Source organism: Talpa occidentalis, unplaced genomic scaffold, assembly GCF_014898055.3.
Source record: "Talpa occidentalis isolate TD23 unplaced genomic scaffold, MPIMG_talOcc4v2.1 talOcc4.8, whole genome shotgun sequence".
NCBI classification, from domain to species: Eukaryota; Metazoa; Chordata; class Mammalia; order Eulipotyphla; family Talpidae; genus Talpa; species Talpa occidentalis.
Genome location: NW_023605194.1, coordinates 50,469,094 through 50,491,033, shown reverse-complemented (window position 1 = coordinate 50,491,033; position 21,940 = coordinate 50,469,094). Strand labels below are relative to the sequence as shown.

The following is a 21,940-nucleotide window of genomic DNA, read 5'->3' as shown; positions in this document are numbered from 1 at the left end:
CGCTGAGAAATTTCCAGCTGATTGTGCCCTTAACACCACTGTGCCTAACTTGAGTAGTGTTTTTGCTATATTTGAGGAAAGATCTCTGAACTTGCTGCTCTTTGAGTCTATTTTGACAATTCATGTGAGCCTTCCTCATTTTTCTGTATTACAAAATTAGTGTACTAAATCCAAGATGACAGGAAAGTTGAATTTCACTTCTGGATCTGTTACTTCCCTTCAGCCTTGAATTCATTACATTGCCTCGCTCCATTTTTCTCATCTGTGAGAAAGGAATGTTACCCACCCTTTTCAGTCCTAGCCAGGACTTGGCAAATTTTTTTCTGTGATGATCAAGAGGTAAGTATTTTAGAATTTGCAGCCCATAAAGTCTCTGTTTTAATTATTCACTGTTGCCTTTTAATGCAAAAGCAGGTATAGACAAAAGAAATGAGTAAATGTGACTAGTTTGGCCCAAGGATTGCAGGTTTTCATTTTAATACACTATGTGCAAAAGCATCTGAAAATAAAAAACTGCGCGCAGAGAGATGAGCAGCAGCAACAAACTTTTCAGTAGTATTTTGAAAATTACTTACGGACTTGTAAACTACATGTTTTGTTTCCTCTGTGCAGGACTTTTAGAGTAATGCAACAGAAGGCTTTTGAGGAAAACAGACACCCCTGGCAGGAGTCCTTGGAGAATGTTGCTGTGTGCCTGCCATTTCGCTGCCCGAGGTGTGGAGATCATACCAGGTTCAGAAGCCTGTCTTCGTTGAGAGCCCATCTGGAATTCAGTCACAGCTACCAGGAAAGAACCCTTTTGACAAAATGCAGCCTTTTTCCATCCCTCAGAGACACAGACCTAGTCACTTCCTCAGAGCCCCTGAAACAGGGAAAATTGCAGAGCAGTGGCAATGTGGTGAAGCAGAAACCGAGCTATGTTAACTTGTATAGCATTTCACACGAACACTCCAAAGACAGGAAGCCATTCGAGGTGGTGGCAGAGAGACCTGTGTCCTACGTGCAGACTTACACTGCGGTGGACGTCCGTGCAGACTCCCTGGATGGGCTGCGCTCGAGTCCAGGACTTCCTACCTCAGACACCAAAGCTTCTTTTGAGGCACATGTCAGAGAAAAATTTAATCGGATGGTTGAGGCCGTGGACAGGACCATTGAGAAGAGAATTGATAAACTTACCAAAGAGTTGGCCCAGAAAACTGCCGAGCTATTGGAAGTTCGAGCAGCTTTTGTGCAGCTGACTCAGAAAAAGCAGGAGGTTCAGAGGCGAGAGCGGGCCCTGAACAGACAAGTGGATGTGGCCGTGGAGATGATTGCTACTCTAAGACAACGCCTGACAGAATCTGAGGAGGAGCTTCTCAGGAAAGAAGAGTAAGTGGCACCAAAACAGGATGCTAACCCCATGGCTTTAGGCCCCATCCCCCTCCCCAGGTTACAAGCAAACCTTAAGCAAGATTTGGGTTTTATTACTTGCAGGGACCTTAACAGTTTTCTGATTGATATGGTTGAAATCTAGGAGGTCCAGTGCTTTCAGTATTATTTACCCTCCTTGTGTGTGGTCGGCAATACAGCAACATGAAAGTCAAAAGATCTAACTCTTTTTACCTTGGAAACTACAGATAGTGTTTTTAAAGAGTGGATTGGCATCGTCTGTCATTGAAGGAATCCATTTCCAGCACTAACTGTTGAGTGGGTGAGTTGAATGAGATAGATGGCTAGGCAGTAAGGGCATGTCGGGTGAGCCACTCCTTTCTTATTGTTTGCATTTACGTATTTATCATATTTTACTTATTACATACACAAATAAAAATGAAGGTAGGATTTGGGGTGCTGGTCACCTGGAGTATTGGAAGACAGTCTGATGACAGGGATGATCACTGGCTAGATAAAGGTTATTGTCAGGGAGCTAACTTATTTAAGGGGAATGGGTTAAAGATGCTGTATTATCAAAAATAACTGGATAACTGACGGTCACCATGTAATAAAGACAAGATGGTGTCCTATCAAGTATAACACTAAGATACAAATAATTTTGGCTTCTTTGCTATTCTGGATTGTCTGTCCATGTTAATTCAATATAGCTGAGAACCCATCTAACTGTAATTTTGATTTGGAAGAAGCAAACATTAGGAAACTGAAAGGAAGCTTTCTGATACTGACATACTACTATGATTTGTTTGGGAATTTTCTTTTTTGTAAAATGATTATGTGATAATTGAGTAAGTCTTATCTGCTTGTAAGAAATTGACAATAATTTTCGCAAGTTATAATCAGAGAAACTATTATTTTAAAGACATCATACTTGGAAAAGCATTTCTTTATCAATAAGTTTGTATTCAACCCAGGCTAGAAAACGTATGTAATAATGCAAAGTATTTTCTTAATGCGGAATTTTGGATTAATTTTAAATGGAGGCTCAGAATTCATAGAATCAAAGGACATAAAAATTGATAGACTTAAATATCCTAGAAGGAAACGTGCCAAGTAATTGAGCTCTCTGTTAGCAATTGACTTAATTTCATACTATGCCCCCGACACTTTTCTATCTTGTGTTATTTCTTAAAATGTAGTTATTAAAACTTCCTGTAGCTGGTAAGAGACTGAGAAGCCCTATATATTAAAGAGAGCATCACTTGCTCCACTATATATGTACTTTCTACTGAGAGAGAAAGCCTTCTTTGCTCAACTAAACATTTTTATAATTATGTAGTAAGAAAGAATTTGAATGAACCACTGATTTACTTTGGTCCTACAAGAAATGATCTCTAACAAAAATACCTCTCTCTTGACTTCTGGTCTCTCCTGGGGGAAGTTAGTGCCCTGAGCATCTATGGCACCTGAGTGGCTAAGACTGTACCACTGGGAAAATGGAAGACAGGGTGTGTCTTAGGCACAGAGAAAAACCTAGAATTAAATTTGTGATATTTCTGTTTGATTCAAGAACAATGAATTTAAAAGGCAACTAAATTATTGTTTGCATTTACATATTGCATTTATATGTTTATCATATTTTACTTATTACACAAATGAAAATGAAGGTAGAATTTGGGGTGGTGGTTGTCTGGAGTATTGGAAGACAGTCTGATGATAGGGATGATCACTGGTTAGACAGATGTTATTGTCAAGGAGCTAACTTATTTTAGGGTAGTGGGTTAAGGATGCTGTATTATTAAAAACAATTGGATAACTAATGTAAAAGTGGGCCTTGCATGGATCATTAATGATGTGTTGTGGTTAACCCACTGCTTTCAACTTAGAAACTCTTGAAAAACTAATACAGACTTGGAAAAACGAACAAAACATTTAACATACTGCATATGTTAAAAGTCCCCCTCTACCAAGCATACCCCGTACCACCCTCCAAGACAGCTCCTCTTTAGTTAACTAAATGTCCTTCCAGACCTTTTCTGTGTGCACACAACACACGTACTTTATACACACAATAGATTTTTTGTTTTCCCCAATGAAATGATGACACATATTATTTCTGTCATTTGTGTGTGGAGTTTTGTTTTAACATAATATGTTATAGGCATCTGTTGTGCACAAAATATAGGATTATGCCATTCATTTTGGCTGTTGCATACTATTCCATGGTATAGCTTGATTATAATGATTTTACTATTGATGAATGCATAGTTTTTGTTCTATTTTCCTAGTATTAAAAATAGGGCCTCAGTTAACATCCTTATACATATGTTTTTGTTAGTGTTTTTGTGACTCCATCTAAGGGTAAATTGAAGTTGATTTTTTGGTAGGACAGTTTTGAACTAGTAGAGGTAAAAAACAATGTCTTTAAAAAAACACTTTAAATGAAAATACAGTGAGGCTGCCTTAAACTTTTACATAAAATAAACAAAGTCCTCATTTTTCTAAGCCTTCATATGACCACATTGTTTTCATTATTCAGACCTCAAATAATCACTCTTTCTATATGTGAGATAAGACTGAAAGAGTCTTGTTTGCAGGAAGGACACTGGAGCTCTTAGTGTGAGGAAGTGACTGTGGTCAGGTCCCCCAGTGTCTGCAGTGTCTGTCCTCTACACCCCTTCCCCCCACAGTGGGAATGCAGAAGGAGCCAGCTGCCCAGCGGCTCTACCAGTAATGTGAAGTTGTGTGACTCTAATGCCTGGCTGGGCCCTTACCTCTTTCCCCCCTCACCACTGAGCTGTGCTTCCATCAAGAGGTCACCCGTAAGATATAGGGAGACATAGTTTGGCCAAGCATCCCCACTCAGGCACTCTCAAGGCCTATTTGTGAAAGAGAGTAGGTTGTTAAAGTTCCATTTGAGATTGACTTAAACTCTGGAGATGCAGATGGTAGATTGTTTTAAAAAAAACACAAACATTTGGTATTTAACATTCATGTAAGGCTCTCTTGCTTATGGATTTCCCCCTCAACTTTAAAATCCTTTCTTTCAAACTGAAATAAAAGATTCCAGGGCCAATTCTGCCCTGAGGCCTTCTATAGGCTGTATCAGCAGGGGTTATAGAAATTATATATATGCTCAGTAACAGAGGCAATTGTTTAAATTGTTAATATTTTATAGTTTTGTGCCAGGATGTCTCATTGTACCTCCCTGGAGAGGTGTCTGTATGTATCTGGTGTGCAAATCTAAGAAAGAAGTTACTCATTGTCTTATGAAGTCTATGCTACTTTAAAAGTCCTATTGAAACAGGTATTTACTTATTCAAGAGAATTCAGAGCTGCAGGGTAACAATGCCCGTAATCAGGTAAATCAATCCTTGCTAACCTTGCAGTCAAGATATCCTTTAACTAGGAACAATGCATGTGGATAGTAGCTGATTCCTGGCCGACTTGGTCACTTGGAATTTGGAGAACATGAGAGTAATAACAATAAATCCCAAATTTTCTCACAAACTCTTCTGCTGGCGAGGTTGAGAAGTCCTGATTGATGTGTGATGAGCATAAAATGCTTGATATTTTTCCCTAAGGAGTTTACATTCTACATAGAAAGACACATACCCATGAAATGCGTAAGTTCAGACCCAGGATAATTTGAACAAGTGCTAAAAGCAAGCCACTATTTCAAGTTGATGAAATGTGAAAAGAACAGACTTCTCCATGTGGAAAGCCACAAAAGGGAGTGAGGAGGAAGGACAAGATTTGTGTTGGTGGCTGGAGAATGGTATTGAAGGGGCCAGAGAGGTGAGTAGAGAGGATTCCTCAAGCAACTGCGACATTTTAGAAATGCAAGTTGCCCCTTCCTTCAGGATAATAGCCTCATCTCAGGCCTGCCCTGGTGGCGCAGCAGTTGAGCGCTGGGCTGCGAAGCTGCCCGCAGCCTCTGCAGCGCCGGTTCGATCCCCAGCCACCATTGAGGGTCCCACATGGTGCGCAGACCTCTCCTGCCATGCCCGCTGCTCCCCTCAGCAGTGTGCTTCAGTCCTTCTGCCTGTTCTGTTCCCCGCTCTGGCTCTGGTGAATTTTCTCACCCTCCCGCGCTTCTGACTATACCCAGCGCTTGTATAAATAAATAAATAAATCTTTAAAAAAAAAAAAATAGCCTTATCTCACATGTGTGGAAATTGAGGCCCAGAGCAATGGAGTCACTTTCCCCAAGGTGAAAATATAGTAACAAGGCTGAAACTGGAACCCAGATTCCCTTATCTCTCTACTGAGTGTTTTTTTTTTTTTTCCATTAATTCATTATGTCTTCACCAAACTTTAGAAAATGTACTATTTGCCCAAAGCATCAAGACATGTAAAAGTGAATCTAGCCCATTTTGGAAATCAGCTTGCAGCTTTGCTATTTTGAGAGGGCTGACATGGTGACATCATTTATTTTTCTGATGAGATTAAAGAAAATGTCAGCTGGCATCAAAGGTGTTGGGAAATGGTGAAATGATGGCATCATAAGTGTGGTTATGATATTGAGCTTCTAGAACAGCCCAAAGTTTTTAACTTCCCACAAGCACTTTTAACTGCACTCTTTGGATGCCCAGGCCAGGGTAGAGCATGTGAGACTACTGGCCTTTGTGCTAAGGGAGGGCCTCTCTGTAATTCCAACTCAGCCCCCCATCCAACTCCCTGGCAAGCTATGATAGATAAAATCTTTCCTCTTCCGGGCCTCTCTGGTGGCGCAGCGGTTGAGCACTGGGCTGCAAAGCTGTGCACAACCTCTGCAGCGCCAGTTTGATCCCAGGCCCCCAGCAAGGGTCCCACATGGCGTGACAGACCTCTCCTGCCATGCCCACTGCTCCGCTCAGCAGTGTGCTTCGTCTGTCTATCTGTTCTGTTCCCTGCTCTGGCTCTGGTGAATTCTCTCGCCCTCCCGCGCCTCTGACTGTCCCCAGTGCTTGTATAAATAAATAAATAAATAAATAAATCTTTAAAAAAAATTTAAAAAAAAATCTTTCCTCTTCTTTCTCATTGACCTTGTTCCCAGTCTGGAGTCAGCCAAAAGACAAATCTTTATTGCATGCCTTCTGAGTACCGGGCACTGTTCTAGGTGCTGCTCATACAGTGGTAAACCAGATGAGTCCAGTTCCTTCCTTCATGGCAGGAATAGACCAGAAGATGAAATCATTGTTAAACCAATCATTAGGGCTATGATAAAGGAGACATGTAGGGGAGCCTCAGCCAGCTTATATCCTTTTAGGTTTCTGTTCAAAACTGGCTGTGGAATGATGGGCTCGAAAAGTCAGGCTTGACTTGATGACTTGCTTTGCACAACTTAACCATCTTGCCACTTAATTACCTCTTTCCCACGTTTGATCAACTAAGGCCCTAGTAGATGACTTGGTCTCGAGCTAAGCAACAGGCCATGATGAAGCATGATAGATGTAGAGCTCAGTGGGACAGGGAGGTGTCAGTTTGCTCCATGTTGTAATGCACTGATATAAATGGGGCCCCCTCCAGATTGTGTTCCATACAGACTTAAAAGCTAAGAGGAAAAACTAGATATCAAACATGCCAGCCTAGCATTGCCACAAGGTAAAATTCAGGGGCCTGGAACGTTTTCTGTTTGTCTCTCTTCTGTCTTCTTTCATGGCTGTCCCTCCTTTCCCTCATCCCTCTCTGGACTGAAGGGCTTAGCACTACTGTTGGAACTTAGAACTACTAAGATTGATTTGACATTTTCCCATGAGAACTATATACTCTAAAAAAGAAAGATGAGGCAAAGGGCTAATAGGAGGAGAAAGGGGACATAGTTCCACATGTGCAACAGGTGGTGCTCCTTGGGGTAACCAAGAACCCATCCTGAGCTGCAAGCTTGCAGCCAGGCTCCCGGTGCTGAGATAGCTGGCTCTGGCTTCAGGATTGCCTTGTGGCTGACATTACAACCTCTCTGAAACACTCTGTGATCAATAGCGAGACTATTTTTAGCCGAAGGTATTTTTACCATTTCACATACCTCTGAAGAGGTTCATAAATCAGTAATGTAAAATGAAATTTAAATAACTTGGAAGAGCTTTGCCTTTGGGAGGAGAGGCAGATGTTAAAGTATTGTTTCAGAATAGAAGAGGCGCATCAATTTTAGATCCCACCACCATTCCTGTAGGAGGTACCCGTATTATAAGTTACTTAACAGGTTTTATGCCTCAGTACTTGTCTGGAAAAAAAATAGGAAGAAACCTAAGGATCTTTCTGTCAGTTTAAGATTTCCAACTAGAGATAGAGTTCTACTTTTCATGCATTCAGCAGAAATTTGCTCAGCCCCTTCTGTGTGCTGGGCTCATGTTAGGTTTTGGGAGTGCCTTGTATGGGGAAGGAACAGCAGGGTGCATGAGCTCACTGATTTTGTTATGGATTGGGGAAGTCTCGCAAAGTAGCCCTCTGCATTGTACACTCTGATGGGGTATATGGCCATTTGGGAAAACACAGCAGGTCACCTGTTCCACACCTAGGCCTGAGTCTAGGAGTACTTGCTAGCAGAAGACCCCTGAAGTTATAGGGATTAATATGAGTGGGAACTTGAGAAGGACATGGGAGGAGCCCTGGCAAAAGAACAGACTTGAAAGTCTGGCTAAATGGAGGGAGTTCGCTTATGCTGGGGCAGAGAGGGAAGTGAGGTGCGTTAATGAGGCCCAAGGGGAGCATGAGGATACAGGATGGCCCTGAAAGCTAGAAACATAGGCAAGTAGCCATAATAAATGGTTTGTTGGTAGCAGATTACATGAGGTTAAAGATGATCAGTGTGTAGCCCCTCATTAACAATTTATTGTTCCATGTGTATGTAAAATCACAGTGAGCACCATTGTGTCTTGATACATTTTTTCTTTATTCCCTATGTCTGCTTCTAGAGTATGTTGTTCACATGATAATATGTCGTTGGCTTTTCTGAATTAATCTGCCTTTAAGCCATCTCAGAAGAAGTTACTGAGGGTGTTCAATCTATAAAAATGAAATATTGGTTTTAGAACTTATGGCCATTCTGTAAATGCATGAGTACTTGAAGGAATATGTAGAAGTAAAACTTTGATTATACTGAACAAAAGGACATTTTAACTAACTACCCACTTCTGTGTCTGATTCTGCATGCCTATGAATATTAAGATACTGATAGTTCCAGCTCTGCAAATCATTCTTCATATTAAAGAACTTCAGGCCAGTTTCTTATACTGTACTGGTATTTTCCCCTTTAATATCAAATATCGCTTTAAATAATCATATTTTCCATTGATGCCTACAACCTTAAAAGCTTGGTTTTAATGTTATTTAACTTAAAAAAAAAAAGGGAAGTCAAGATGCGGCTGAGAGTAGCCTAGAATCAGTTAATTTCCCTACACTGGTGTTGCACCCATACCCTGTTTGAATTTTGCTCAGGTCTCCTCTTATCTTATATCTGGCCTTGCAGCTTTCATGCTGTATTCTGAGTCACAGGGTTGAGAACCTAAAATAAAGCCACACATGCCTCTAAGTCTCTGATAGCATCATGTTATTCTTGTTCTTACTCACATGCAGCTCAGCTTTGTAATTACACATTTATTTTAATATTTGTTGTTTTTAATATCAGTTTCTCCCACTACATGAGGGGTAGGCTCATCATTCCATGGATGTTTGTTGAGTTACTAAATATTGGAATAAATAAATGTGTGAATTATCATAGTGTCTTACTAGGTTCCAGCCCATAATATCCACCCTTCCCAGAACTCTGAGGTCCAGTCCACTCAGGTGCCCAGGATGACAGCTACCCTCAAGATTTTTGGCCTTGCTTCTCCTTTCACTCTTAGAAAAGGCTGAGGACCCCAAAAAGCTTTTCTTTGTGTGCTCTTTATCTATTAGTGTTTACTGTATTAGAAATTTGAACCTAGAAATTGAAAACATCAGTTCATTTAAAAATAATAACTTAATAACATTTCTATGAAAAGTTATTTTCCCAAAAACAATTTAGTGAAAATAGTGTTATTAGATTTTTTGTGAATATTTTTAATGTCTGTTTAATACAACGCAGTTGAACCTTGTTCTTCTGTATTTAATCTGTTGCAAGTTTGTTGTTTTTGCTGAAGTAGGAAATCCAGTCTTGTAAAGATATGTAGTAGGAAAAGGGAGAGGTATTTTAATAGCCTTTTCAGAGTATAGTGGCTATTCTGCTTTGATAATATGCCAAGAGTCGACAACTGGTAATTTCTTAAAGGTTAATTGCAATGTGGAATCCGAAACCACATCAGTGGACATTTCTTTCTTCCTTACCCAGAAATCCATTGTTCTGTCTTACACTTTGAATGAATATTTTACTGATTGAAATATAATTATTAAAGAGGTTACAAATGCAATGTGGTTAAACTTCTTTATTTTCCATTCAGTAAGTCCCCATGATTCCTTGGGGAAATAAGTGTTTCTGGATATTGTTAATCCAGGCTGAACAGGATGTGAAAGGTGGAGCTGAAGTTGTCCACAATTAGTCACTAGAGTTTGTTGCTGTTTTTATCTAATACAGACACTGAAATGCAATCTCAGTGTGATAAACTTATCCAACCTTGTCTTGTATAATTTATCTTTTAAATTAAACCATCAGATTTGTTTTTACTGCCTTTTTTCAAAGTTGATATGTAACATCCGTAAACTGAAATTAGGTTAGCATTGGTGCCAGGTTACTTGAAAAATAGGAAGGGTATTAACTTCTCAGCTTCAGGGCACAAGATAATTGGATGAAGGAGGTTAGAAAAAGATGCTTTTCTTCTACAACATGACATAACACTCCATGATCAGCTAAAAGCATCAATATTAATTTTTAAAGGCTTTATAGGGAACCAGTAGCAAAACATTATGTGATTTAAAAATACAGCCACAATCATAAACTATATTGCCCTCAGATTTGTTTCCTGGCTTTTGTGATGTTAATCTTGTGGGATTAAGCTGTCAAATGCTGCTGCCTTATTCTAAACTGTACAGCTGGAGAGCCCAAGAATAGTAAATATGCACAGAGAAGAAAGACTGGAAAAAATATTACAGAATATTGACAGTAGATACCTTTGGGAGGCGGGGTACGGGTTTTCATTTCTTCCTTCTTTTTAAACATTATTACAAATATTTCTGAATTCTATTGAGTGATGGGCTTAGAGCAGAAGATAAAAAGCTGATTCAGGCCCAGTCCAGTTTGATCCATCTTTTAGTAGGTCAAGGTTCACATTTCCCATGATAAATGTGGAATATTTCTGTAAATAAATAGAGTAAATATTATAATCCAAAATGAACTGAAAAAGTTCACTGCTTCTTTTTTCTGTCTTTTTGTTTTTGGTTGGGGAGAGGGTATGGGTTTTGGTTGTTTTCCCTTTAAGTACAACTTAGAGTTGTAATAACTGCATGACTCAGTTCTCCTAACTCACCCAGGCAGTCTCTACAATGGGCTTGACTCCAAATCAGTTGAAATCTTCAAGTTGGAAAGAGAAGGCAATAACCATCTTCCTGGGCTGCACTTTTAGTGCTGCTTTTGGACCATGAAGATACTCTATCCAGAGGATCTCATGCGCAGCTAAGAACCATGAAAGGCCTGGGTTTCTCACAGGACAGACACGCCACTGGTCTGCTGCTGGTTGCGTTTTGTGATTCATGTAAGAAGGAAGATCAAAGCAGAGTGATGGAAAAGCTTGAAAACTGCCTTGTGTCTGTGGCCTGAACAGCTTGGAAAGTGCACATCTTCTATTCAGGGCTCAGACAGAAACATCTGGAAATAAACTTGAAACTTGATAATGAAAGGAAACTCTTTTCTAAAAGGGCTCTTATTTCTTTTGCATGACTATTTCTTAGCTCCTGAAAGATACTGGAATTATTTCAGGATTGGGGTTTATGTTTAATTCTGGATGGGAAACTAGAAAAATGGTGCTGGTATAATGAGTAGTTCCTTGAGTGAATCTTTGTTAGAACCAGTCTCTTTTCTATTTTGATCAATATGTATGTAATTCCCTAGGTTTTGCAGAGACACTTGGCTCTGTAGAAAGTATCAGAAAAGTTTCAGTATGGGGCCTCCCCTGGTGGCGCAGCGGTTGAGCGCTGTGCTGCAAAGCTGCCCGCAGCCTCTGCAGTGCCGGTTTGATCCCTGGCCGCTGGCCAGGGTCCCACATGGCGCGCAGACCTCTCCTGCCGCCCGCTGCTCCCCTCAGCAGTGTATTTCGTCAGTCTGCCTGTTCTGTTTCCCTCTCTGGCTCTGGTGAATCCTCTCACCCTCCCCCGCTTCTGACTGTACCCAGTGCTTAAATAAATAAATAAATCTTTAAAAAAAAATTGAAAAGTTTCAGTATGGCCAAGACTGACCTAATATATTCGAGAGAAGAAAATCACGACTATTTATAAAAGTGGCTCACTGACTAGTCATTCAGAATAATGGTATCAGAACCCACTGCCAGCATTTTGCAAAGGCTTTCTGTGAGACTGGTACTTCCTGAGCTAGATTTCCTTGAGGTTCTACCAAGAAATTATGATGCTTAATGAAAAATAAATATCAGGTGGAGGTTGAGAAGATGCAGAGAAGGTATAAATTTAATTGTCTAGATCAACTGCATGAAGTTAGATTTAAAAAAAAAAAAACAGGATTCATTAGTCTACAGTGAGAGTGGAGAAACAATGTGTAGTCTTTAGTATCTTGGCTTTGCGTCATTTGAACATGGCCAGAAAAATGAAGGTGTGGCTCCTTGATGTTTGAGAAAGATTTTGAAAACACATAAAAGAAATACTGTATCCAACAGGTAGTAAAACTATGGAATTCATTAGCCCCACACGACAGAGCAAATAAAGGGCATGGTGGAAAAGATCTTTATGATTTTTTACTGATGAGGCAAATGGGACAAAGAGAATTTTGATAATATACACCCATGAATGGTGCAGATTACATGGTACTTAGCCTGAGAAAAAGTGTGTGTGTGTGTGTTTTTAAAGAGATGCTTCTAAGAATAACTACCAAAAGTTTAATGGTAGTAATCTCAGTTTAATGGGGTTTCAGCCCTGGAGCAGATATAAAGATGTAAAACTACCTCGTTAAAACAATGGGGTTTCAGGTGACAGTTTTTCTTTGTATTTTTAATGTGTTTTAAATTTTTATAAATAATTTATTCAGTTATGAATCAGAAAAGTATCATCTCCAAATTTGCATTATAAATAAAAAGATGAGATAGAAATAGCTTATTAAATTAACATTTAATTATTAATTTTTTCCTGGATTTTTGAATCATGATGAATTATGTACATAAGGGAGTATTATTTGAAGTATTTGTCTCAACTTTTTACTTTTTAAAGGAAGGACTGCTTGCATATTTTTTTTCCTATGGCAGCTAAAATAGCTTTCCAGAGGATATTGGGTCTCTCAAGATGGCATTTCTTGGGTCGTTTTATTCTTAGCTCAAAAATATACTGTTGGACAGACTGACTCATCTTACTCATTTTGGTGCTTCTTGCTTTCATATCTTCCTCCCCAGTAGTCTTTTCTCCCTAACAGCCAGACTTTTTTAAATGCATGTCAAAACTTTTTTCGAAAGTGTTCAGTGTTTTTCTATCTCATTGGCAATAAAGTCTGGAGTTGTCTCAGTCACCTTGAGGCCCCTACACTCTCCTTTTTACCCACCTGCTCTTGTCACGTAGAGCTTCCTGGCTCTCCCTCACATCCTTCCCACATCAGGTACATTCCCAGTGAGGACCTGGTTTATTCCCAGGTGTCTGCAGGGCTGCTTCTTTGCTTGCTTCAGGGGTATGTTCAAATGTGACCCCATTCAAAAGGTTATTCCTGATTTTGTTTTCTAAAATGTCCTTCACTCTTTCTCTTCCTCTGTCACTCTTTGTCCACTTGTTCTCAGTTTCAGTTTTCTCCTTAGCACTTATAGTTCACACACACACACACACACACACACAATGATGATTAATTCCTTCCACTGAATGTAACTATAAATGTAATCATAAATATAATTTTATCTTTTTTCATTGCTGCAGCCATCCTGCCTAGAGTAGTACAGAATAGATGCTCAGTAAAGATGTGTTGAATAAGTGAATTCCTTTTTCATTTCTTCAATTTGTGTTCTGACATTTTCCCCTTGCAGTGAAGTTGTGACATTCAACCATTTCCTGGAAGCAGCTGCTGAGAAAGAGGTTCAAGGGAAAGCTCGGCTCCACGACTTTATTGAGAATCTGTTGCAGCGGGTGGAGCTGGCAGAGAAGCAGTTAGAATACTATCAGAGCCAGCAGGATGCTGACCTCTGCCGGGACATCAGTGAGCACGTGGTAAGTCACCCCAGTACAGCTACCAAGTGTGAGGTCTTTGAGTATGGTGATTTGGGTCAAGGACAGAGGAGAAGGGAGGTAGGCAGTGACTTGCAGCGACTCTGCAGACATCCTTTCAAAGTGTGGCCTGAGTCGTGTCTGTTAAGGGAGTGATAGCGGTGAAACCAAGACACCTGGAATGAAGACAAGTCCTGGCTGGATTCTCTCTTCTTCTTTACCGTCTCACTCACACCATCTTGGGTTAGAAGCATTTTTATATTTAGAGAATAAGAGTTTGAAGTATCCAGACAAATAATCTGTCCCAAACGTGGTATGAAGTAGAATTGAAATTATTATCTGCTTTGGAGCTCTTCAAGGAATCCTGTGAAAGCCTGGATCCTTTACAGCAAAGCAAGAAACAACCACATACATATTTTTTTTTTTTTTGGTCTTTAAGAGGAAAATGTGATTTGATGTCTAGGTTAAACATCGTTTAGGTAGACTTTCATAAAAACTTAGGAATATTCACCATTGTTTGTTATATTATAGAGAAGATTTTTGTGTAAAAGTCTATGTGTAGTTTCAAGGACTTAAGAAACTCCAAAGTCCAAATGAAAAGTCTGGACGTGGACGAAGGTCCAGACTTGCATATGTGACTTAATCAAGATTCTCTGGTCTCTTTGGAGGCTGCGGGGAAGGTACAGGAAGCCACACTGTGGGAGCTGAGTGTCATATTAGCCCATTATACCATTTCCTTGGTGGTAAAAGCAATAAAGCCAAAAAAAGAATTTTGGGAAATCCCCAAATATTTTCTTTGTGACACTTCCATTATTTATTAAAATTGTATTTAAGCTTGCCTCCTTCTTAGATTTTAATATGATTCTTTTATCACTCACCCAGAATGGGTGAGACATACATATTAGGAAAAGGAAAATGGGAAACATGTATGCTAAACAAAAGATTATCAGGGTGACTATTGGTTGATAAGAAATTTAGTGTGAGAATTCTGGAAACTGCAATTAAAAGATAGAAAAATATAAATGATAAAAGATGGAATTAAATGAAAGACAGCTAGATAAAAGGAGGAAGACAGAAGGGTGAGAGATGGGCAACTATAAAGAAAGGAGAAATGAAGCAAGGAAATGGAAAAATCTTATATTGCTTACAGTAATCATAGATTAGCCTCAGAGCACCTCAATAATACAAACTCCAGAACTTTTAGTCAGAAACAAAGTAAATGTGTTACATTTGTGATGTTTCAATGACTATCAACAAAGAAGTTTCAGCTACTTAGCATATTTATTATTTTCTGTCTCTGTAGGAAACTGAGTCTAGTCATAACTAATGCTGACTTGAGGGATACTTTCTGAACGCTTTCTGCCACCTTCTTCCATCTTGCCTTTTCTTACGACAGTGCTATAGCATAGAGTTCCAAAGTGAGATAAAAGGCCTGGTTTCCAGAGTATTCCCACCCTGCCTCTGACTGGAAGATAACTTGTCATCCTGGGCCTGTAATTATTCGGTGAAATGAAGCAATTGGATTCGATGCTCTCTAAGGTCTTTGGGCCTTTTAGGTTCTTTGGTCATCTCCTGACTTTGGTGGGTAGAAATTCTAATATTAAAATGTAGGTCTAACATTTTCAGTATTCAGGCTAGTAAGTAACCCAGTGCTAGGACATGAGAGAAACACTATTCTAAATCAAGAGGATTTAAAAAATTTTTATCTCTAAATATTTTGATAGTTACAGTCAAGTTGTAAGTCAAGAGGATCTTAAAGAGAGATAATAATGAAAAGCAAAGAGGAAGAGAGGAAGTCCATAGTTCTCTCATCTATTGATATATTTCTGTACTCCCTTCTTCTCAGTTTATTTTTCTAGATTGAAAGTTGAGCACCTTTTAAAAGACATAACCAGTCATTATTTCTCATCTCATTATTTCTCATGCTGTGTCAAGTGATTAAAAGTTGCACAGTATTTCAACTCTTCTAGGTAGATGCAAATATACAAAATTATATGTGTATGCGCATATATCAACAGCATATAGATATATGCATAATATGTGCACATAAACCCACATATACATAAATACATGTACAGATGTGTATGTATGCATGGAGATACTATTGAAAATTAATGAAAAACTAACATTTATGCCCTCTGTGTCCCAAACATGACATTACCTGCCTTCTTCAGATCTCCCTAACAAGGGAAGATTAGAGTAATTCAAATAAAATAAATTATGGTTAAGATTGTAGCAACTTCTCACAAACATGGTGCCAAAAGTAAGAAAGAAAGTTCCTGCTCCTTCCCAAATCAAAGTAATTGCCAAAGTCAAAGGCAGAGCTTTGAAGGACAAGAAGCTCATCCACCTTCCAGTAGTTCAAGACACTGCTGCTCCAAACGCAACCCAAATAGCTTCAGGAGAGAGCCCCCAGCAGAAGCAAGCTTGACCACCTTGTCATCATCATCTTCCCCCTGACCACCGAGTCAGCCATGAGGAAGATAGAAAACCAAACACTGTATCTATTGTGGATGTCAAGGCCAATAAACATCAGGTCAAGCAGGCTGTGAAGAAGCTCTATGACATTGACATGGTCAGGGTCAACCTCTGATCAGACCTGATGGAGAGAAGAAGGCATAGATCTAACTGCTTCCTGACTATAATGCTTCAGACAGTGCCAACCAAATTGGAAGAATGATGTGTTTTATATAATATATATATTATCTAAATATACACATATATATAAATTTATATTTATAATTAGCCCAACAGACTCAATTTAGATTAGCCCAATTTTTTTAAGTTTTACAGAACTGTATTTGAATTTTTATTTTTTTAATTTTATATATGATGTTATATATGTATACATGTGTGTATATATGTATATAACATGCATGTATATGTATATATGACATATATATGTATACAGTATGTATGTATGTGCATATATATAACATCATATATAAAATTTAAAAAATTCAAATTCAAATACAGTTCTGTAAAACTTAAAAAAAATTGGGCTAATCTAAACTGAATCTATCGGGCTAATTCTAAATATAAATTTTTTCACCATTAAAAAATAAGGCAGGGAATTTAGAAATGCAAGCTATGAGTAGAGCTTAATTGGGTTATAGTGAGGTGAATTTTTTAACTATACTGCAGGGAGATTCATTGCCTAAAGAGACCAAGGATGATATGTTTGATTTTTGAAGGATTGAGCAGATCTGGTTCTTATTTTCATCTATAGTCTCCTAAACACTATTTTGGAACAATGATATACCACATTAAGGTCTACAGACCCTGAGGACATTTCTCCTTTTGCTTTGTTTTTTTCCCACCATAAATTATAATATAGTATAGTATAATATAGTATAGTGCATTATACTGTAATATAGTATAGTATAATATTATATAGTTAATATAGCAATAATACATTAGGCAATGTAATGTATGTTTATGTATATATTCACCTATGCAACTACAATCATTTCTTTGATATAATAAAAGTGCTCAGTGTGGGCCTCCAGGATATCTGTGGTTTTGGTGACACAGGAGAACTCGGATGCTTTTAGGCTGAGAGGGCTTAAGTGGGATCACTATTATCCTACTTAGCCCAGCTTAAAGAAGGAGAGGAACTCTGAGAAGCTGAGGTTTCTGGAGTCTCAGCACCCCTCTCCTCCTTGCTCCACTGCATCCAAGGAAAAATCAGAACATTCTTTCCATGTCGATACCACCTCCCTCCTCCAGAACTCTCAGGAATGCAGTCCCCAGCTTGGCTTAGGTTTTCTCATCTCCAATGAGATGGTTCTTACAGAAGTGCTAGGCCTCTTCATCCCCTTTCTCTCCTCTCGTTATCTCCCTCTCCCTTCTTCCCTCTCTTTCTCGTTACCACCTCCAGATACCAGAGAAATTTCCAGATTGATGTTTAAATTATTTCTAAGGAGTTTTCTAGCTTTTAGATTCCTTTATGCTCTGGAAAAAAATTCCTTTCGCCCTCTCAATGCCTTTTCAGAAATAATGTTTTGGCATTTATATTTTTTCCTTAATTCCCTTGAGCATTTATGTTCTTTTTCACCTGACTGAGTCCTAAAATATAATGTGCTTACTAAGATATTTTGTCTTTATGCTCTGAAAAATGCTGTTGAATTAGGCACCAAGTGACCTAATATCCCATCTGCCAAAATCACTCACAGAACAGCTCAAATGGAAGGTCATGAAACAGCTTGGATAATCTTATTTTAAGTGCTGAATTTATTTCCTGCAGGTTGAGAAATTAGTACTAACAGTAATTCATTTAACACATATTTATTGGGGACACAGTTCCTACTGGGTGCTGAGGAAACTGCTATGAATTATATAGATGAAGTCTCTGCTCTCATTGCGGGGAGGGAAATAATAAACAAATAATAAATATAATTTCATGTAGTGCTAACTATTATGAAGAAAAAAAGGAAGATGCCATGATCAATCGTCTACCTTCACCTTGAGAGTCAAGAAAAGCCTGACTTGAGGAGACTGCATGTGCATTGTGACCTGAATAACAAGGATGCTGCTCTGAAAAATTGGAAGTGGAAAATTTTAGGCAAAGGAATAGGAAATGCAAGAGACTTAAGGGAACAAACTTGGTGCATTTGAGTGGTAAGAGACAGAGTCAGAATGTTGGGAAGGATCCAGTTCTTGCTGGACCTTCGAGGTCACATGAGGAGTTTGGATCTATTCCAGGGAAGCCATTGAGGGTTTTAAGCAGGAGGTGACCAATGTTTTAGCAGAATCACACAGGCTGTTATTATATCTCTGCAAAGATACATGAATGAGAGTTGGCAGGTGAGAGGGGATCACAGCTTGCAGAGAGTAGACATACTGAGAAATAATGGAGAGAGGATATATTCTGGGAGTAGAATTGACAAGACCAGTTGACTTTGCTGAAGGATTAGACGGTAAGGGAAGAGAGGAATCAGGAATAATCTAAGGCTTTGACCTGAAAAATCAAGTATACAGTACTGCTTTTTACACAAAGGGGAAGTTGGAGGAGAGCTGGTTGTCCAGTTTCCTCAAGCTCATAATAGCCTGAGACACCGTGTTTGTGTTTTAGAAGTACTTACATTGACTTTTAGTTCAAAGTTATTTATATTTTTCTAATGTGGAACCTTGATCAAAGATCACTTGAGCTCCATTTCATATCCTGATCTCTTTCTAAACAAAAAGATGACAAAGTAGTTAGACTAGGAAAACATGGAAATAGATGGGTTAAGTAGGAAGAGTGTATCCAAAGGCCCAGTGGTCAGAGGGAACAGTGGCCTCTGGTGTTCACAGAGAGGAGAGCATATGAAGTTCTCTGTGCCTATGGTAACAATCCCCTGTCCACACCATGCCTTCATCTGTAGGATCACCGGAGAAATCCTGCTCCGGCTATAAATTCCACTTAAAGTTTTGTGTACACATAAGTGTTTTCTCTCTCTCTCTCTCTCTCTCTCTCTCTCTCTCTCTCTCTCTCTCTCTCATTGTAGGAGGAGGGTGCAGAGTAAAGGCTTGCTTAGTCTTACAATGATCTCACTTGGCCTTGAAGACCAACCCTAACTCTACTTAACCTTTCTGCCTTAGGTTCCATATCTGTAAAATGGGGAAGATAAAACTTAACTCATAGACCTGTTTTGATAGCTAATTACAGTGTTATATAGTCAGTATATTACTCAATGTGTGACATATAGACAAGCACCATTTATGGTACCTATAGATATGTTATGGCTCATTGTCACCCACCCTTTCTGTAAGACAGTTAAATTCTCTCACTTCCTAAGTCCCAATAGAGTCCATCATTGACAATCATAGGTGCTACATTTGTAGTTTTGAAAATATTTTAGAAGTCAGTGGCCTCTTTGAATATTTGATAGCATTGTTAGCCTCTTCCCCAGGAATGGACACACGCACACACACACACACACAAATGAATAAATGAATGAACATATAGCAGTATATATACACCTACTTAATTTTGCATAAAATTTGAAAAGATATGTATATATATGCAGTAAATCATCAAACTGTATTTTTACATAGATGCATATAGTAAAGTGAGAAAAACTTGGTTATGACTCAGTAATAAGAAGGGAGAAATTTAAAAGAAGAAAAACCCTGAAAGTTTTTTCCAGTTTACACATATACTTAAGTCCATTCAAGGAGTCCAGCTGATAAGTAAAATGAATTCTAAGGAGAAAGACAAATACTCTATGATGTCGCTCATGCGGGATATAAAGAAATAAAGCAAAGAAACAGACCCAAACAGGGCCTCCCCGGTGGCGCAGCAGTTGAGCGCTGGGTTGCGAAGCTGCCGGCAGCCTCTGCAGCGCCGGTTCGATCCCCGGCTGCTCCCCGGCCACTGGAGAAGGGTCCCACATGGCGCAGACCTCTCCTGCCGCCCTCTGCTCCCCTCAGCAGTGCACCTCGGTCCTTCTGCCTGTTCTGCTCCCGGCTCTGGCTCTGGTGAATTCTCTCACCCTCCCGCGCTTCTGACTGTACCCAGTGCATGTATAAACAAAACAAACAAACAAATAAATAAATAAAACATGCCTCTATTAAAAAAAAATTTAAAAAAAGAAACAGACCCAACAAGCCCTTGTTATATGACTACAGAACTGAGGTCACCAGAGGAATTTAGGGAGCTAAACGAGGGGGCAAATGTGGGGTTATTGGTGTGTTGCTGATGGGTCTGAGATGGCAGGATGCACTTGAAGCGATATGTTCCTAAAACATACACAATGCTGTAAACCAATATTAACTCAAAAAAGGGAAAACTTATTAAAAACCAAAACAAATCCAGATGAGAAACCCTTATAGGTAGTAGTGGGGTAGGAAAGGGGAAATGATAATGGTTTTGGGTTCCCAGCAATTTCTAGCCTGAGGGTTTGCCTGAGCCATCTGGCTCACCTTCTTTGTTTATTGTATAAGCTCATGACTCTCATGCAAGGAAAGGTTTCTTTTTATGTTTACATTTACTAATCTCATGCCAAACCCAGGCAGCATCAACAGGGTCAACACCAGGCTGACTTTTGATTGCATCAGTCTGCAGCGGCTAGAATCCCATTTGCCATCTTGGGGACATGATCCTCCCCGAAGTCTGTTTTAGAAAACATCTGGTTTTTGCTTCTGACTAAAGCTCCAGCCTCAGACCGAACAACCAGGGGGAGTGACCCTGTGGTGCTGGGATTGTCTTTTGAGAGAACTTGAATAATCTCACAATCTAAGAAGGACACATGTCTGGCCACGCTGTGCAATGTACCGAGATGGGTCTTCCTCCACATTTTCTTTGATTTTATCTCCTTCCTTCAGTCACTGATGTCACAGTCCCTTGAGTGAAGGCCACATGAGAGAGGTCAAGAACTGCAGACTGGGAATGCCTGTAAAATGATGGTGACATCTGGATCACAAAAATAATAATTTACCAACTTATTCTGCAAGTGATATTCTGAGCCCAGCCACAAAAGTACATGCAGATACTTTATTAAAAGTGGAGAATAATCTTAATGACAGATGACCTTAAGGACAGTTGTGGAGTTTGTCCGCATATGATCTCATTTTAGAAACAATGTCTTTTAGGCAATAAACATCTCATGCCAGTTTTCCTGTTGGTTGAGACATTGTGCCCAGCCATAGCCATAGTAAATTAGCTGCAATAACCCTGAACCCATAAAAAAAATAGGGGTGCATCATTCTAGTTTTCAAAAACATGCTTTTTCAAATGTTATTGTATTGGGGGATTCTTTTACTATTTGACATTTTTTTAGATTTGCTGATACTGGCTTTTTGGGAATCTGAGAACAGGAAGCCACAAAGGCTCCATGAATAAGCAGAGATTGGACCGAGATGTTCTTGTTCATCGTGTTGAATTGTGACACAGCCAGTGCTACCAACAACAGTCACTGACTTCTTAGTGTGAATGCAGTTTATTAAAAATATAAGCAGGAATAATTTTTAAAATTCAATCTTCAAGTGAAGTAATTTTTCTTACTGTTTTCCTCCAGCTTACAGATATCTCCTCAAATAGGAAACCCAAATGCCTGTATGTATTTCTTTTTATATTTGGGCCTTTTGATGTTTGTAGAATATATTTTCCTGTTGCATGTGATACCTAGAATATAAATGGACCTGACAGTCTCAGGTGAAAATTTGCTTGCTTACGTACCTAGCTTTGTAAAATGTGGATAGAACTTGTAACTATGCTAATGGTCTATTAGTAATGGCATATGTAACACTATGGGTCTATCTAAAGTCTTATTTAGTATAATTTTTTCTTATT

At 39.1% G+C, this 21,940-nt stretch overlaps 1 protein-coding gene across 3 annotated transcripts in view; it reads left to right on the top strand.

Annotated features, from left to right (window-relative positions):
- ZNF365 (zinc finger protein 365) overlaps positions 1 to 21,940 on the top strand; it is a 28,506-nt gene that overhangs the window by 1,316 nt on the left and 5,250 nt on the right. For 2 of the 3 annotated variants that reach the window (XM_037496414.2, XM_037496415.2), the window contains exons 2-4: positions 613 to 1,368; positions 13,488 to 13,668; positions 21,666 to 21,703. In XM_037496414.2, coding sequence (XP_037352311.1) covers positions 626 to 1,368; positions 13,488 to 13,668; positions 21,666 to 21,703 — 962 coding nt within the window. In that variant the 5' untranslated portion in view covers positions 613 to 625. The remainder of the gene's footprint in view (positions 1 to 612; positions 1,369 to 13,487; positions 13,669 to 21,665; positions 21,704 to 21,940) is intronic. The other variant, XM_054690245.1, reaches the window with a different exon arrangement.